At 40.8% G+C, this 20,116-nt stretch overlaps 1 protein-coding gene across 1 annotated transcript in view; it reads left to right on the top strand.

The window, feature by feature from the left end:
- The window catches only part of coro1cb (coronin, actin binding protein, 1Cb), a 174,996-nt gene that overhangs the window by 145,249 nt on the left and 9,631 nt on the right, over positions 1-20,116 (top strand). The window contains exons 5-8 of the mRNA XM_059987928.1: positions 507-685; positions 1,841-1,957; positions 9,774-9,875; positions 18,543-18,688. Of these exons, the coding sequence (XP_059843911.1) occupies positions 507-685; positions 1,841-1,957; positions 9,774-9,875; positions 18,543-18,688 (544 nt within the window). The remainder of the gene's footprint in view (positions 1-506; positions 686-1,840; positions 1,958-9,773; positions 9,876-18,542; positions 18,689-20,116) is intronic.

Here is a 20,116-nt window from a genome sequence, read left to right on the forward strand (position 1 = left end):
TGAAAGACGCATACATACTTTGGTAATAAGAAGACCACAAACATACACTCAGTGCGTACTTTGCTACATCATATACCTAATAAAGTGGCCATCGGAGTGTAGAACAAAACTGAATTTACTTCATATGGTACTAAACTAAGAAAAGAGTATTTGCGATCTGATAATGCCAGCATTTGGGAAGGAGCTATGAAGCAAGTATGGTATAAAATGCCCACACCTTGGGGGTTTTCACGCTCCTTTAACCAGTTAAGACCACATGATATAGGAGGAGAAATAGACCATTTGGCCTATTAAGTCTGTTCCACCATTTCATCATGGCTGATCCAATTTTCCTCTCAGCCCCAATCTCCTATGTTGAAGAGCTGTTATCAATCTAGTGCACAGGTTACAGTGATAGGCAGCTGGCAGCCTAGATACCTAACGCTTGCTTGCGTATTTAATTTGATGTAAATGTACGTTGGAATATCCTGAAGGTGAATACCTCATGTTAATTTTTTCATATGTAGGATTGGACAATGTCATACTCATCTGGAATGTGGGAACAGCTGAACCTATGATAACACTTGATATGCACCCGGATATGATCTACAGCACATCATGGAACCGTAACGGCAGCCTCATCTGCACTGCATGCAAAGACAAGAGTGTAAGGGTGATTGATCCCCGGAAAGAGGAAGTTATTACTGTGAGTGCTTTAATATTCCCTTTAGGAAAAGACCATTTCTATAGATCCTTAGTTAAGGTTCCACATTGTAGGCTGCGATGAAAAGTTAGATTGCATAGGATCCAGGGAGAGCTGGCTAAGTAGATACACAGTTGGCTTGATGGGAGGAAGCAGATGGTGATGGATGGTTATTTTCTGGACTAGAGGCTTGCAATTTTTGGTGATACCCGTGGCTCAGAGCCAAGTCCATTGTTGTTTATCATCAGTGATATGAATGAGAATAACAAATCTTTAGCATTGATTAAGTCTGACCCTTGAAAGAGGCTTAATTTTAATACGCTGAGGCTGAAAAGAGAATGTAAGGTAGTGTGTTTGGAAATTACTAAATTCATGAACAGTAGTAAAGTAAATGATCCACTGTGTCCATGCCTGCTGTCAAGTATCTATCTTTGCTGATCTCATATTCTGAGTTGTGCATTTTCAATTTTCCAACTAAACAAATAGTGCCTAATCACTCGGGTGGGCGTTCTAGATTCTAACCACCCTCTGGGTGAGAAAATATTCTTTAAGTCACCTCTATTCCTTTCCAGTTTTTTCAAAGCAAAGGGTTTCTCACTGTCTACCCGAAATAATTTTGTGGTCTCCCTTTTTGGGAGGGTGATTTTAGATGCATATCATATTTATATTGAGTTAAATACTTATGTAATTAGTTTTGCTACAATAAGTGCATGGGACACTGGAAAAATGTTGAATTTCCCCTTGGGGATGAATAAAGTATCTATCTATCTAATATCAGAATCAGGTTTATCATCATTCACGTATGTCATGAAATTTGTTTTTTTGTGTGTGTGTATATAAAAATTAACTTTTGCACGCTAGTCACTAGTATAACAAATAGCATGGATTCAAGACTATCTCAGGCCATAGGTATATAATTATGCCAGTTTTGGATCTAATATGCTCAATTGCCCTAGGTCCCAATGTTTATGCAGACCATCTCAAACGTGCACATGGTGTGCTGATGTTGATAGGGAATCCTGTTGTGGCCACAGAAGTAAATGAAAGAATTGATGTGGACTAAAATGTGTATCCTGTGACAAGGAGTTCTTTGTTTTTATTTTCTGCTGAAGTGAAGGATTTTGTGTTTGTAAATTCTTCTTTCTCCGAACACTCTAGGAGTTCAAAGCCCATGAAGGAGCACGGCCAATGAGAGCAGTGTTTTTGGCGAATGGGAAGATCTTCACCACTGGTTTCACTCGTATGAGTGAGCGGCAGCTTGCACTGTGGAATGTAGTGAGTATAGACATTCAGTGTTTAACTGTTCGTCATGCATTGCTTGAGTGAAGTCTTTTGTTTTTAGAATAAAATAATATACAGATGCGTATTTCTGCTTGTCAGTTATCAATACTGTGAAATTCGCTTTATTTAAAGGCTCTTTAACAGGATTCTCTAGAAGACCATATGTTAGGAGCAGAATGAGACCATTTGGCCCATCGAGTTAGTTCTACCATGCCATCATGGCTGATTTATTATGCCTCTCAACTGCATTCGTCTGACTTCTCTCTGATGGATGGATACTCTTACTAATCAAGAACCTATCAACCTCCGCTTTAAGTACATCCAATGACTTGTCCTCCGCAGTCATTTGTGGCAATGAAATCCACAGATTCACCATCTTCTGACTAAAGAAGTGCATCCTCATCTCTGTTCTAAAGCGATGTCCTACTATTGTGAGGCTGTGCCCTCTGGTCCTAGACCAGGGGTGGGCAAACTTTTTGACTTGAGGGCCACAAAGGGTTCTAAAATTTGATAGCGGGGCCGGACCAGGAGCAGATGGACGGAGTGTTTTGGTAATACACCTCATAAGAGAAAATAAAATATCATGGGATATGTAGAAAACATGTGCTTTAATTTCAATTGAAAATGAACAACTGCATTACAACAAAATATCTGTCTTTGAAGTCCCATGGTATTTAACTATTTATTGAAATGACTTTTAAAGCACTGAAAATTAAATGAATAAAATACAGCTTTTTTTAATAGTAACAGTTATTATTTTAAAGCACTGAAAATTCTGTTATCCTTCAAGATATTATCATCATCACTCTCCTCCCGACTGTCTTTATTTCAAAACGGTAGGAGATGCAGGTCTACTTGTCCTGCTCCTTCTTATTCAATTGTCCCCTGTGCCAAAACTCAATAACGACCAGCACAAAGACAGAACAGTCATGCGGAGCGCGTTATTTGATCTGGAGCGCATTTTTTATTTTGAGAACGTACGTGCACCTGCGCACTACTCATGTCCATCACTTAACAGAAATGACATGTAACATGTAAGGCTTATTGAAAAAAATACTTTAAAATGCATTTTTTACATAACACAACGAAGAAACTTATTTTTAATTTCAGTGGGAACAGTGTTGTTGGTCTCCCTTTTTAGCCAGCACATCAAAGTCTGGATTTAGTTTTGTTGTGGCGATTCTCAGGATGGATCTGAGGTGTTGGTCAGTTAACTTGGATCTGTGGCTGGCTTTGTTGATGTTCATGACGCTGAATGCCTGTTCACACAAATAGGTCGAGCCGAACAATGCCAGCATCTTCTGTGCCATCCTCCGGAGGTTTGGAAACACCTCTTTACCAAGTGAAGCATAAAAGTCATTCAGTTTAAGAGAGTTGAACTTCTCTTTTAAGACGGGGTCAGACTGAAGGTCGATCAGTTCCAGCTGTAGCTCCTCTGGTGCTGTTTCAGGATCTTGTGACAGGGGACAGGCCACCAACTGAAGTGACTTGTCAATTTTTTCAAAATCAGAAAAGCGACAGCAGAATTCTCTGTGCAGCGCATCCAGTGACTCGCTGTGCGCCGGCCTCTTCCAGCGTGGCTAGTGTGGGAAAATTAGTGAATAACTTATTCGAAATTTGCCTGGAGAAAAAAGCCAGCTTGGATTTAAAGGCTTTCACGTTTGTGTACATGTCATGCACAAACTGATCCTTCCCCTGTAGCTTCACGTTCAGTTCATTCATGTGTGAAAATATATCCACAGCAAACACAAAGTCACAAAGCCAGCTCTTGTTGCTCAGCTCAGGAAATTCACCGGCCTTCCTCAGTAACTCCAAAAATGCACCGATCTCCTCTTTGAGCGCCCATACTCGTTGAAACACTTTGCCCAAACTTAACCAGCGGACACGGGAGTGATAAAGTAGGTCCTGGTGATCCGCATCAGTTTCCTCCAGGAACGTGATGAACTGACGGTGCTGAAGTCCCCTTGCACGTATAAAGTTGACAAGTTTTACGACAGGATTCACAACATGATTCAGCTTTAATACCGATTTACATAGAGATTCCTGGTGATTGATGCAGTGAAGGAAAATAACATCCTGGTCAGGATTTTCATCTTTCACTTTATTCTGTATTCTCCTCAGCAGGCCGACATTTTTCCCCGTCAAGTTAAGAGATCCATCTGTGGTGACGTTGATAAGTTTACTCCAAGGGAGCTTCATATTTTCAATGACAGCAGACACCCGGTCATACAAGTCCTCTCCCCGTGTTTTTCCTTTCAGAGACTCCATTGTCAAAAACTCCTCCGTTATTTCAAAAGTATTGTTAATTCCTCAGATAAAAATGAGGAGCTGAGCAGTGTCTTTTACATCGTTGCTTTCATCCAGTGCTAATGAATATAACGTGAACGACTCTGCCTTTTTATTTAAGTCGAGTCACTGTCCTGCGTGATAAACTGATTTTTTCAAATTTGTCTTTGCTCTCCGGACACAATACACCTGCTGGCTCCACCATACATTCTTTTAAAAACTCGCCTTCAGACAGAGGCTTGCTGGCCTTTGCTAATTTGAATGACAGCATAAAACTCGCCTTGATACTTGAGTCATGAATGGCAGTTTGACGGTGAAAAAAAAATTTGTTGAGCCTGTAAATTAGCTGCCAACCTCTGAGCATTAGCTTCCCGTTCTTTCGTTGACTGGTCGCTAGCATAGTTGGCATGTTTTGTGGCATAGTTACGGCTGATATTATATTCTTTAAAAACCGCCACAGTCTCTTGGCATATCAGGCATACAGCAGTTGATCTGTGTTCGGTAAAAAGATATTTAGTTGTCCACTCCTTATTAAACACCCGACATTCTCTATCCACTTTTCTTTTCTTTTCTTAGCTCCACTCATCTTTACAGAAGGGGTGAGAGGTTGTAGCGGTGTGCTACACGCAGCGCTAAAATTACGACACCGAGTCGGTAACTGCAGTCGAAGGAAAAAAACTTTATTCGAAATCCCCAGCCTCACTTTTAAGCATCCCTCAAACTGCCCCCCGTGACGCAGAGGCTCCAAAGCTCTGTGCTCGCAAATCCCCGCAGGCTATTTCCCTTAGCCGGAATGCTGGCTAATTGTGAGCCGGTTCGGATGTGCCAGGAAATGGGTCGCCACAAGGTCACAAAGTAAAGCGCAAATGTGGAGTAATACGCTGCACCTCAACAAAGGTCAATGTCTATAGAGTGCGTCATCTATTGGGAAAATGCCAGAATTGCGGGGAAAAAACGTTAACAAGGTTTATTAATATAATTTCATCAAGTTCTGCGGGCCGGATTAAAAAGCTTAACGAGCCGCATATGGCCCGCGGGCCGTAGTTTGCCCATGCCTGTCCTAGACTCTCCCACTGTGGGGAACATGCTCTCCACATCAACTCTATATAGGTCTTTCAGTATTCGATATGCTTCAATGAGATCTCTTTCCACAGCACTGCCCCCCCCCCCCCCCGCCTTTCTTCTAAACTCCACTAAGTACAGGCCCAGAGCCATCAAACATTTCTCATATTAACCCTAATACACAACTGGAGTTGTGAATCAGATATTAGTGAAGTGTGATCTGTTAATGATTGTGCTCTGATTCCTGCAACAAAACACTGTTGGGACCTCTAGTGGCCAGAGTTACATTTTCTGTCTCCTCCAATAGTCCCTCAAGTGTCAAAGTAAATGGTCTCCATTCCAGTTCTGATGTGGCCAGTGTGGGGCTTGGAAGCTGTCCACAAGTGAAGGCAGGAGTTGTATGAAGAGACAGGTGTTGTTTGGGAAGTGATGCACCCTTCCTGTTTATGCTGGGCTTCTGTGCTGCTGCTGAGTGGACTTGAGGCGCTTGCTGCCATCCTGGTCCAAAGCTGCTTTAAGAACATTGTCTATCTTTTGCCAGCCCAACCTTGGAGTAGAATGTCTCTTTTGGGAACCTGGTGAAAGGCTTGTGAATAATGAGTCCCCTGTTAGAGATCATGTATGGTTAGGCAACATTGCTGGCAATATGAGCCAAGGAGAGGATGTTGATGTTTGCTTATCTGTAAGGGAATTTTGTGGATTTTACATTGTGGAATGTTAGCATCTCTCATTACTGATAACTGTCCAGTGCTTTTAGGTGTCTTGTGCAGATAGTCTATGTCTCACTGATAGCTTGAGCTCTGTGTTTTGAGGATCTCATCTTAAAGCATTTGTTTGCTCAGATAGTTAACAAAACTGACATCCCAAAAGTAATGGTGAAATTTGCTGTTAGGATTCGTCTTCCTTGAGAAGTGGTGCCTGAGCTATGGAAAACAGCTGGCCTTTTTCCAGGATCTCATGGGGTGAAGGAGGCTGGCAGAACATGATCAAGCTGAACCGAGGCCATTGTTTTGCAGATATAAAGTTCCTTCTTTTATGTGCTTCAGTGAGCAAATTGACAGACTTGTAACTCAATCTCTTTAGCCACGATAAGGCCACCCTGAGGTTGTAGATACAACATCTCCTGTTCCATCTGGGTAACCTCCAACTTGGTGGCATGAACATCGATATCCCTAACTTCCAACAATGATTAACCACTTCTCTTTTTTCCACTCTCTATTCTGGTTCCCCTCTCACCCCTTCTCCTCACTTGCCCATCACCTTCACCTGGTACCCCTCCTTCCCTCCCCATTCTTCCATGATCCACTGTCAGTGATTGAGAGATCAGGATTCAATTCCCAAAGCTGCCTGAAATGAAACATAGAAAACCTACAGCACAATACAGGCCCTTCGGCCCACAAAGTTGTGCGGAACATGTCCCTACCTTAGAAATTACTAGGGTTACCTACAGTCCTCTATTTTACTAAGCTCCATGTACCTATCTAAAAGTCTCCTAAAAGACCCTATCATATCCGCCTCCACCACCATTGCCGGCGAATATCGCTGTGCAAATATGAATTAAATATTGCTGTGATGATTGTACGCTCTAGTATCAATTGTTTGGTGACAATAAAGTAAAGCATCCCATTCCACGCACTCACCACTCTCTGAGTAAAAAAAGAAGTACCCCTGACATCTCCTCTGTACCTACTCCCCGGTACCTTAAACCTGTGTCCTCTTGTGGCAACCATTTCAGCCCTAGGAAAAAGCCTCTGACTATCCACATGATCAGTGCCTCTCATCATCCTGTACACCTCTATCAGGTCACCTCTCAGAGGTTGAATGTTCTCCCCATGACCTCGTGGGTTTCTTCCTGGTGCTCTGGATTCCTCCCTCTTTTTCCAAAGGCATGCATGTTGTGGTTAGTAAAGTGTGGCTGTGCCGTACTGGCACTGGAAGCATGGTGATACTTGGGGATTGTCCCCACTCCCTGGACTTGTGTTGGACATTGACACAAGTGATGCATTTCACTGTATGTTTCAACTTGCATGTGACAATTAAAGCTAATCTTTCAATCTTTATCTGTCTTTTGGAGATGCTTCTGGTTTACTTGGTAAATGTACAGTGATAAATTGGTTGAGTATTCTCACTTTCTGAGGTACAGTGGAAAATTTCTCTTGCACACTGTCTATACAGATCCTTCCACCTCAACAGACCAATGAGGTCGGTACAAAACAATAATATTGTAGACTAAAGTGATGCAGTTGGAGAGAGTGCAGTGCAAGATACAATAAAGTGCAAGGTCATAACAAGGTCAAGAGTCCATCTTTACCAGGGTATGATTGAAAAGTTTTTATAGCAGCAGGACAGAAGCCATGCTTGAGCCTGCCGGTACATACTTTCAAACTTTTGATTCTTCCACGTGATGGTGAGGGGTGGGGGGAAGGAGAGAATTTCTGGTGTGGGTGAGGTCTCCGATTATTTTGACTGGACTTTTATACAAGAAGAATATAAAATGTTCTTCTCTCATCAACCTATTAAAGTAAAATCAAAGTTAATTGCAACATTTGAGCCATTTATAGAACTACATGGATAAGAAAGGTTTAGAGCAGGGGTTCCCAGCATGGGGTCGATTAATAATAGGGCTCCATGACATACAAAGGGCTAGGATCCCCTGGTGTAGAGGTTTATGAGCCAGACATAGGCATGGATATGAAACTTGTTCAGCACAGATAAGTTGGGCCAAAGGGCCTGTTATGCTGTATATCTCTGACAAAGCTTTTATAACAGCACTTCTCCTTAAACCACTGCTGACTATATTTCCTAACTAATGTTTTATTCCAGATTTTGCCCATTAATTTTCCCACCACCCATATTAGCTGATGATTTGGCTTGTAATTGATCTCTCAATCAAGTTAGAAAGAGTAATACTGCATTAGTCATCTGGCACCACGCCTGTGGTTATAGAGGATTGGAAAATGATGGTCAGAGCCTCTATTTCTTGCCGTGTGATAAACAGAAGTGCTGATGCATTGGTTTGTGAATTGAGCTAAATTGCCATTATTAGTGTCAGGGTTGCCTTAGAAAATTTTATTTTGAATATATTTTGCACCATGGAAACAAACTGCATTGGATGTTGCCACATTCTCCACAGATGGGATGACCTAAGCACCCTTACCCAGCCTGTTTTTCCATAATCCATTTCAACCACCAGTCAGACTAATTTTGGCCATTGCCGTAAGTCTGCTTCTGTGGCTCATTCTAGGATTGAATTCCGTTCCACAGGACTCTGTAATCTTCCCCATTCTAATGTGCAAGATTTTTTAAAGTGTCCTGTACACGTGTACTGTTACATTTTGTCTGTCCACCATGTTGCACTAATCTGCCTAAAATATTTATTGAGTTGCAGGTTTTATGTGGGTCTATAAAGCCGTTAACTCGGGTTCCTGACCTTTTAATGTCACTGAGCCTTATCATTAGCCAAGGGGTCTGTGGACCCCAGGTCAGGAACCCCTCCTGCTTTAATTACTGATTCTCTCCAAATGATTTTTATAAACTTATACGCTACATAACTTCTAAATTGACTACTGTAGTGTTTCATACAATGGCTTCAAGGAGTGGGTCCTTTTCATTCAGTATAAGTCAGTCATATTTTCTGTTACCTCTGTTTCAGTATATAATTTTATTCTGTCTGAAATGTTTTTTATAATGAACTGTGACACCTACATGCTTTTTTTTTGGCAGCCATCAGCACTTTTATCTATTGTTTCCTCACTTCAATTTTTTACCCCCCACTACTTAATGGCTTGTGCATCATTTCAGAAGGCATTTGAAAGATACCCTTGCTGCTTCTGCTCTGGAGTCATGTGGGAGGGGCAACTGAACCAACAGGTTCTTGTGGCAATCCTGCTAGTTTCCTGGTTTGGTTTGTTATTCCACACTCAACCAACTAAATTTAAAGCTTTTACTTGCCATGGTGAGATTTAAACTTGTACGTCTGGAAGATTAATCAGGCACCAGATTATTAATGCCACACACAATTTATTTTACTGTATCTTCTAATGGAGGGGGGTCCCAACCTGGGGTCCATGAGCCCCTCAGTTAATGGTAAGCTTCCACAGCATAAAAAAGGCTCAGAACCATTGTCATAGAGCTATTTTGATACTAGGAAGCATTTCTTAAAGCACATAAATTTGGAAATTGTTCTTTCTTTGGAATGAATAAAGACGTTCAAAAGATACTATAGATTGGCTTTTTTGTTCGGTGCTACCATGAGGCCAGTTCATAACTTTCTAAAATTCTGAGTTTAGAAACTCTGCTTTGGTTTGCAGCCCTGGAGCACATCTCTGGCTGCTTTGGTAACCTGGAGATTTGAAACACGTTCACTTGTTGCTTGAAGTTTTTGAGGTGGAAGGAGATAAATTTTTAGCAATTTTTTCCACTTCTTTCCACAGCTTTTACTGATTCTGAACGTTTCTTCCAGGAAAATGCTGAAAACATCGCCCAGCATGAAATGGACTCTAGCAATGGTGTGCTTCTACCTTTCTATGATGCAGATACAAACCTTGTTTACTTGTGTGGAAAGGTAAGATATTCCAAACATCCTGAAGCAAAATTAACATTGAAATGTAATATTCAAACATATTCCCAAGCATCTGTCTCACTGCTCAGATAAAACGCTCAATTGCCTCTATGAGCAGTTAAACCATTGAGAAAAGATCTTCTACTCGAGGTTGGGTGACGCAGCTATTGAGTTTTAATAAATTAGGCATGATTTTTCATTTTCAAGTTTTCAGATGTGATGATTAATGGAACATGATGAAATCTGAAAGATCCCACTTGGTAACAGGGATTCCCTGACTAAAGACGTTGGGAATGGAGAGTAAGAACAGCATTAGTTCCTGGATCAGTATTAACTTGTTCACTTGCAAACCCGCCATTTTAACTAGGGGAAAAGTTCCACAAAATGGGTACGTTGAGTGGTTTGAATACTTAGTATTAAATTATATACACAGGTCTTCACTGCAGTTTGCGCACAGTGGTGCTGAAGTTAGTAGAGCCAAAGAGACTTTGCCACGGCTGGTATTTGGCGACCAATAAGAAACATAAGGTGGTGTCCCATAAGAGAGCGCTTCTGAAAAGCCTTTTGTTAGAGCCAAAGGCTTTGAGCCTTGTGCCTCTTGCCTTACACTGGACCTGAGGAAAGGATTTGTATATCTTCCTCTTCCCTTTTCAAAGGAATTTTGAGAAGCAGAACTTCATTTGAGCCTTGGATGAATTTTAATGATTGTATTCTTGCCATGAGCATCATTTTTCCCACTGACTGGATTTCACGTCATTGCTCAGCAGAAGCACTCAATAAATGCCCTTTTGATGTGTAATGCCACTAAAGTCCAGCTGGTGACACTGTTGAACTGTTTTGTCAGTGGCTGGCATTAGGTTTGTGCAAGTGCATGCTTTGACATATTGGTCTGCACACTTGATTGAGGCTGCCAAAATGCACGGGTTAACTAGAAAATGGATACTTGAGTTAAGATTTCTGTGAATTGCACTTAAAATAGACAGTGATCTGGTGTGAATCATACTTTATTTTAGACAAAAGTGTATTAGAAAGGGGGTTTGATATTGTAGAGATTAACTATACTTGCTATTCAAGTTACAAGTGCACACTGGCCTTTTGCTCCTTGCCTATCAGTTCTGCATTTATAAACTTTACTGCATATTGATTAGGTTTCTGCAGAAATTTTTATCTGAGGCTAAATGCATTAGATTATCTAGCTTGATTGCTGCTCCCTTCACAGTTCATATGTGCTAGTTCACAAGTCAGCAACTATTTTTAAATAATGTAACTTGCGCTACTGTGATTCAGTAATTCTTCTAGGTCATTCGGCCCATTGAGTCTGGTCTGCTATTCCATCATGGCCAATTCATTTCCCTCTCAGCCTCAGTCTCCCTTCATGCCATAATTAATCAAGAATCTATCAACCTATGCCTTAAATGTACCAAATGACCTGGCCTCCACAGCCTCCTGTGACAACAAATACCACAGATTCTCCACTCCCTAGCTAACGAAATTCCTCCTAATCGCCATTCTAAATGGTTGTCCCTCTATTCTGAGGCTGCGCCCTTTGGTCCTAGGCTTCAGTTAAGTTTCAACGAGGTCCACCTTCATCCTTCTGAATTCCAGTGAGTACAGCCCAGAGCCATCAAACACTCCTCACATCCCGGAACCATTTTCATGAGCCTCCTTTGAACCCTCTCCGATGTCAGCGCATCCTTTTTTAAATAAGGGCCCAAAACTGTTCATGATACTCCAGGTGAGGCCTGAGCAGTGCCTTATAAAGCCGCAACTTTACACCCTTGCTTTTATATTCTGCTTCCTCTGGAAATGAATGCAAACATCACATTTGCCTTCCTCTCCACTGACTCAACCTGCAAGTTAACCTTTAGGGAATCCTGCATAAGAACTTCCAAGTTCCTTTGCACCTCAGATTTTTGAATTTTCTCTCCATTTAGAAAACAGTCTATGCTTTTATTTCTTCTACCAAAGTGCATGGCCATACACTTCCCAGCATTGTATTCCATCTGCCATGCCTTTGCCCATTCTCCAAATCTGTTTAAGTCTTTCTGTAGCCTCTCTGTTTCTTACTTGCCCCTCTACCTACCTTCATATTGTCTGCAAACTTGGCCACAAATCCACCGATTCCAGTGGTGTCATCAGCAAACTTGAATATGGCATCTGAGAGGTGCAGAGTCATAAGTGTAAAATGTGTAGAGCATGGTGTGCCTTTTGTGTGTATTAGGCTAAACAATGCAGCAAATTTGTATTTTAAACGTTATTCATGGCACTTACTTCAGTATTTAATTATTTCTGTGCCTTCAATGTTTACGACAGCCTTTACATTCATTAGCAGCCTTGAACTGGAGGGGTATGGAGGGCTATGGTCCAGGTGCAGGTCAATGGGAGTAGGAAGTTCAAATGGTTCAGCATGGACTGGATGGGCCAAAGGGTCTGTTTCTGTGCTGTAATTTTATATGATTTTACTGTGCCAATGCCACTGAGAAACAGTAACCCAGCAATGTTATAAAAACACAAGGTTCTGCAGATGCTGAAAATCCTGAGCAACACATACGTAATGCTGGAGGAACTCAGCAAGTCAGGCAGCAACTTCAGAGGGGAATAAATAGATGACATTTCAAGCCAAGGGTCTTGACCTGAAACATCAGCTGTTTATTCCCCTCCATAGATGCTGTCTGACTTACTGAGTTCCTCTAGCATTTAGTGTGTATTGTCCAACACTGTTTTCTCCTTCTTGGCAGATACAGTGTTTAAATCTTTGCTCTCACTTGCCAAACGAATCTATTCCTAGCGTTTTAACCCCTCCCTACTCACCGATAAGAAATTTATTTAAAAAATCACCACTAGATTAAAAGATTTTATGGAAATTAACGATAATGGCGAGGCGTCAGATTCCACACTCTGCGAGACATTAAAAGTTGTAATTCGTGGGTATATAATTTCATATGAATCCGCTGCTAAGAGGGAGAGAGAAGGGCGATTATTGAAGATTGAGAATACTCTTCCAACCCTTGAAGTGACATACCAGGCTTTGAAATCTTCTGAAGATTATAATAAAATAACAAAGCTTAAATGAGTACAATTGTACCTTGGGTAGTCAAATAAATAACCTCCTCTTAAAATTAAGACAGAAGCATTTTGAAATAGTGGACAAGCCTGGGGGGGCTCCTGGTGCGGCAGCTTAGTTAGCTAATTAATTAATTAATTAATTAACTTGATTCATTGTATTAGATCGAGGGCGGGCACCCTGTTAACTAACCCCAAGAAGATAAATGACTGTTTTAAAGAATTTTACAGTGAACTCTACACTTCTAAATGCAATGCCACTCAATCTGATTTGAATGATTCTCTTGTAACGCCAAAACTTAGTGACACTGCTAGGGAGGACCTAAATTCTGACTTCACATTGGAAGAAATAACTTCTGCCATTAAGTCATTTCCGTCCAGCAAGGCAGCTGGGCCAGATGGATTTGGCTGTGAATTTTATAAGAAATTTTGTGATATCCTTGCCGCACTTCTCAGAATGTTATCTTGCTCTAAGAGAGATAAACTCTTGCCTACAACATTGTACGAGGCTAATTTTTCCCTCATTTTAAAGAAAGGTAAAGAGGAAACAGACCCAGCCAGTTATAGGCCCATTGCACTCCAGTATTTCGATAGAAAGGTAATTATTAAAATGCTGGCTAATCGAATATATAAGCATTTGTCATCTATCTTCCATCCTGATCAGACAGAATTTATCCCGGGTAGGTTCTCTTTTTCCAATGTTAGATGCCTCCTTAATACTATCTATGGTGATCATGGGAAAGCTAGTGGGGCAGCAATTTTATCTTTTGATGCTCAGAAGGCTTTTGACCAGATTGAGTGGCCTTACATGTTGGAGTCACTGTACAGGTTTGGGTTTGGCAAGTCATTTAAATCCTGGGTAAAACTGATATACGCCAGCCCAATGTGTTCTATTATAACCAATGGTGACAATTCAACTATGTTTCCCCTACACCGTTCAGTTCAGCAGGGTTGCCCTCTCACCCGCCCTTTTTACTGTCACGGTAGAGCCCCTCGCCCTAAAAATAAGAAGTCACCCAAATATTCTGGGTTTGAAAGTGGGAGGTATTGAAACACTTACTAGTTTATATGCCGACAATGTGATACTCACAAAACTCAGAAAAGTCAGTCCCTCTTTTAGATTTAATCACCTCTTTTGGCAGACTATCAGGATATTCAATTAATTGGACAAGAAGTGACTTTGTGCCCCTCGCCAATGTTTACACGCAGGGTTTTTTGGTAAGTGTCCCATTCAAAGTAGTTAAAGATCACTTTACTTATCTTGGCTTGGCAATCCCCAAAGATCCTAAATTAATATTTAAATTAAACTTTGTGGAGTTTATCTCAAAACTTAAACAGAATATAGAAAGTTGGAAAACCCTACCTCTGTCCATGATTGGTCATATAAATTCAATTAAAGTGATTTCCCTTACTAGGTTTCTTTATCTTTGTCAAAATCTCCCCATTTTTCTTACATCAGCCTTCTTTAAAGAATTGGACTCCATAATTTTGTCTTGTATCTGGAATGATAAGAATCACTGGATTTGGAAAATTCATTTACAAAAGCCCAAGTCTGAAGGAGGGCTGGGATTACCTGTATTTAGACACTGTTACTGGGGGCTCCGGATAACTCAGTTCCTGGGGCTCCCGTGACTGTTGTAAATTCCTCCCTGCCAGCCATGCTGTTCTCGAAGCTAGAAAAGCCTGGGACTTCAAACAGTTTGAGTTTTGTTTTGAAAAATTCTGTCAGAATTCTAACTCAGATAAGGGATGTTCTAAATTTACCAGAGACCTCTTTACAAACACCAGTCTGTTTCAGTCACTCCTTTCTACCCTCATGGTCAGATAAAATCTACCATGCTTGGAGGGAGAAGGGTCTAGTTTCTATTGAAGACCTGTGCATAGAGGGACGGTTTGCAACATTTAGTTTGCTGAAAGAGAAATTCGAGCTGCCTTATTCGCATTTTTTCGTTACTTACAAATTAGACGTTACGTTCAATCGAAGATTTGTAAATTTTGAGATCCTTCCAGGGAAGCATATATTTTGTGATATTTTAAAGAGCCCTCCTGACTGCAAGCATCTGGTTTCGAAGTTTGTACGTTTGATGATCGCACTGTAGCACCTACTGTGAAGATTAGAGACGCCTGGAGAGAGGAGTTGGGCATTGAATTTTCTGAAGCTGCCTGGGACAAGAGTTTGTCTACGATACAGGCTTGCTCTGTTAACAGCAGGCACCAACTGATCCAGTTTAAAGTTGTTCACCGTCTCCACTACTCTAAACTTAGATTGCACAGGATTTACCCTTCTGTCTCGCCAGTGTGTGATAGATGCCAAGGGACAGAGGCTACGTTGTCACACACCTTTTGGTTTTGCCCATTACTGACTGGATTTTGGTCCAAAATATTCAACTGGTGCTCAAAGGCCTATAAAAGATTCTTCCCCTTGGAAGCTGGTCTTGCCATCTTTGGCTGCTTGCAATCTACAACTTATTTCTCTACAGCCATACAACAGTCTCTGAATCTGGGGATGATTGTTGCCAAAAGACTTATCTTGAGGGAATGGAAATCACCCTCTCCCCCTTCCTGTCGGAGATGGATGGCTGATATGATCTTAGTCATACAGATGGAGAAACTTAGGTTCCTGAGAACCAATTCAATTAAAAGATTTTCGGCTATCTGGGATCCGTTTCTTGCCTACCTGGACAAGACCGGAGATGGACAAACAATTTCCCCCCAGCTGATTTCTCACGGATCTCATTTGCAATTTAATGTTTAGTCTTTTTGAGCACTTTGTACAATAGGCATCCCTCTAATGTTCTTCTGTTTTTTGCTTATTTCATTTTTACATGTGTTTGAGCTGGTATGTTCTTGTTGATTTCATTGTATTTTTTGAAAATAGAGTATTTTAAAAAAATAAGTTACTATTTTTGTACATTATTGGACTCTGATTCCAAAATTTTAAAAAGCCAGGATTACATTTTGTTTGGATGCACTGCCATAGTTTTTTTGTTCTTGATGAAAGGCTGGTTCCAAATGTAAACCTGTCAGGTTTCTTTCCAAAACTTGGGCATGGGTAGTATTATTTTAACCTGTTGCAGCACAGGCATGATTGACTTAGTGTTGTCATGGTGTGCAATCTCTGGTTTAAAAAAAAAATAAATTGAAGAATAAGCTGTTCAACTGCTTCACATGTGCTGGTGCTTCCTCTGAACTAGGATTATCGATTCCAATCGTAGTTTACGGTTCTATCTTTTTTTTTACCTTCACATAATTGTACAGCACAGGACTTAGCTCAGATGTATGATTCTAGAAAAGATAATCCCTTCTCCTGCCAATTCTCATTTGCCTTAAGGAATTTTCTGCAGCATATTTATCCCAGCTCCATTAGATGAGACAGTGAATTATAACAATTATAACATTATAACATTATAACAAAATTATCTTTTAAATCAGATTCCTCTGGTAGGCTCTTTGACCAATTGCTTCTCATTTTCCCTTATTAGAACCTTTCATAGTTTTAAATGTCTCTTCTTTTTGTGTGAGTGAACTCTTTCGCGCGATGTCTAGATATGGATAACAAGAATTTAAAATGTTCAGCTAAATTTCTTTTGTGCTCTTTAGTTCTAAGGATTGCCACATTTTAAAAAAAATACCTCCAGTTGTCTTGCCGTTAGCATGTTTCTAATTCCCCCGCTAGAGATCATGACTTTGTGACTGAGACATCTATATCAAAAATAGAAGTAGTTTTAATACAGTCTCCTTGGGATCCCACTGCATAGTCTAAATAAAAGCTGTTGGTCACCACTGTCTTAGATCATCTGTTAACCATGTGATCACTGACTGTTTTACTCACAGAGGCTTAAGTTCTGCCAACCGAATCCTTTTTAAAAAAAACAAACAACATCAAAGAACTCCAGGCTGGGGGAACATAACTTCCTTTTAACAGATCTTTCCATTTTCAATTAATTAATTAAATTTAGCGATTGAATTTACTGTCTGTTACACCACTGGCATTTAGAGCAGTAATGGTGGCCGTGGTCAGAGCTTCCTTCATCATGTCAGTAGCTTCATCTCGGTTTTCACTACTGTCAATCATGCAAGTCCTGGATGGAGACTGGAGATTACCATCTCTCACAAATGTAGAGGGATTCTTCTTTATTGTTTCCATAAAAACTTTATTTTAACAGTCAGGGGTTGTTAGCCTGGGACTGAACCCCTGAACCTGGAGGACCAGTGAATCACTTAGTTTGGCCTCTACCCTTTGACCTGTTTGGCATGGCTGAGCCTGCCAAGAACCACAGCTTGAAGCCAAGACTCCAGCCAACACAGCTCTCCGGGTCATTGAGGCCTGCAGGCCTCCAAACCGTGGCAAGCTTGTGGTCCTCTTGGAAGTAATTGATTAGATTTCCAATCAATTATTAAACAAAGGAATCAATTAAATGATTAAATAAGATTATCTAACTGCAGTTTTCTTTCTCTTCTTTAATTCTGTACTGTTAGTCCAAAAGTAAAATTGCCACTCCCAAGATGTGTGTATCTATTATTTTTTTGCAAATTTTACAATCAACTGAAATGTTATTCCATCCCTTGATTACTGGAGGATGTATTTCATCATATGTTATCCATTGAATTAGCAAATGTGCAGCTAATGTCTCTGTCACGTAGTTGGAGAGACTGTAGTTGTGTTGATGTGGAAGTGTATGCTGCAGCGGACAGTTCAGGTGCTGCTTATTTTGTGATGTTTGTGGTTATTCTGCACATACTGAAGTTGCCTGCTCAGGTTGAGAGTGCAGCGCCACAATTAGTAGCGGGCTATTTCCTGGCTATGTTCCTCATTCACTTGAACTTCTGTTTTTTATGTGATTATTCAAAATGTTTCTGAACAAAATTATTATTGTTTTAAAGGGAAACCTTCCCCCCCCCTTTAAAAATCCCCCACAGTAGCTTTCTTTTGTAAAACTTCCTGTTCCTGTGGTTCAAGTGTACTGATATGGAGGAGAAGCAGCAGATAGGATCTGAGTTGGTTGTCCTGCAGATCGCAGGTAGAATCTGCAGAAGGGAATGGTGCAGGTAGATGTGGGGGTTTTCGCGGAGAGCTAGAACCTCCATCATCTCAGTTAGAATAGAATAGTATAGAAGTTTATTGCCTTTGCTCAAGACAATGAGATTGTGGTGCTACTCCAGTCTGAGCAAAACATATTTACAATGCATATCCTTCATGATTGCATCAATATGTTGGGCCCAGGACAGATCTTCTGAAATGTTGACAGCCAGGAACTTGGAGCTGTGACTGCATGGATTCATTCTCATCTCACAAAGGCATTCAGGTTGTTAGTTTAATTGATTACTGTAAATAGTCCCTAGTGTAGGTGCTTGGTGGATAAATCAGAGTACAGTTGATAGGCATGTGAGAGAAAATTGGCGGAATGCTACCGATGAGCCAGCATTTTCTGAGTAAGAAGCAGATAAAATGTAAAAGTTCTGAACGATGGCTGGCTTTAATTCTCCTCTGCCTACTCTTTCTGCTACTTACCCTGTACTCTGTAATAAAGGCTTTGTGGGTTTTGATTTCTGCTTTGAAAGAGTACACATGATGCACTGAATTCTTTAATGCATCCATCTTAACAGGGTGACTGCGGTATTCGTTACTTTGAGATCACCGATGAAGCTCCGTATGTCCATTATCTGAACACTTTCAGCACCAAGGAGCCACAGCGAGGGATGGGATTCATGCCAAAAAGGGGCCTTGATGTTTCCAAATGTGAAATTTCCAGGTAACAGATGCAGTTCAGTAGGTCAAATGAACAGTGTTCTATTCAATGATGCTATTCCTCAGTGAGCTGTACCTCTAACAGGTGTAAAAGATTGTGGAATGCTTAGTTTCATTTCAGCCATTATACCAGCATTGGGAATGTCTACTTTACATTGCTTGTGGGTCTAAAAGAAACCTAGTTAAACTGAATCATTTGCATTTTAGTTTGCTAAGGCTTCATCTAGAGTAGGAGTTCCCACCTGGGTCCAGTCGACCCCTCAGTTAATGGTAGGGGTCCATGGCATATATAAGTTCGGAACTCCTGGTCAAGAGTACCGCAGTATAATCTGAAAAGCTTTTAAAAGAAGAATTTGTTTTTTTTTGTTTCGCTATTATAGGCAGATGCTATGTTAACGCTCCATATGGAGTAATCTATGTTTAGCCATGGTTTTGGATTTATGAATTGAACATTGTTTTTAATGCAAATTTGTTTTCTTAATTGTTTTAAAACATTACCCTGGTCTGGTCGCCTCACTACAGGAAGGACCTGAGAATGAAAGAAAGAGTGCAGAGGAGATGTACAAGGATGTTGCCTGGATTGGGGAACATGCCTAATGAGAATAGGTTGAGTGAACTCGGCCTTTTCTCCTTGGATGAGAGGTGACCTGATAGAGGTGTATAAGATAATGAGAGGCATTGATCATGTGGATAGTCAGAGGCTTTTCCCCAGAGCTGAAATGGCTAGCACGAGAGGGCACGGTTTTAAGGTGCTTGGAAGTAGGTACAGAGGAGATGTCAGGGGTAAGTTCTTTATGCAGAGTGGTGAGTGCGTGGAATGGGCTGCCTGCCGGTGGTGGTGGTGGAAACAGAAATGATAGGGTCTTTTAAGAGACTCCTGGATAGGATAGATAGATACTTTATTCATCCCCAAGGGGAAATACAACATTTTTCCAGTGTCCCATACACTTATTGTAGCAAAACTAATTACATAAGTATTTAACTCAATATAAATATGATGTGCATCTAAAATCACCCTCCCAAAAAGCTTTAATAAATAGCTTTTAAAAAGTTCTTAAATAGTTACTAAAGTGCATTGAGGTACATGGAGCTTAGAAAAATAGAGGGCTACGGGTAAGCCTAAGTAGTTCTAAGGTAAGGACATGTTCGGCATGGCTTTGTGGGTCGAAGGGCCTGTATTGCGCTGTAAGTTTTCTATGTTTCTGTTGTGGATTATTAACAGAATGTTGGTGCTTCCCAGCTGCAGGGACATAGGTTCAATTCTGACCTCTGGTGCAAAGTTTGTACATTCCCTTTGTGAATTTTATGGATTTGCTGCTGGTGCTCTGATTTCACTTCGAGTTCCCAAAGCTGGATTGGAAATTAATCGAACTGTTCCATAGTGTATTGCATAAAGGATCCAATGCGAGGGCATGCATGCAGGAGAACAGTT

The sequence above is a fragment of the Hypanus sabinus genome, chromosome 13 (genome assembly GCF_030144855.1).
Source record: "Hypanus sabinus isolate sHypSab1 chromosome 13, sHypSab1.hap1, whole genome shotgun sequence".
NCBI lineage: Eukaryota > Metazoa > Chordata > Chondrichthyes > Myliobatiformes > Dasyatidae > Hypanus > Hypanus sabinus.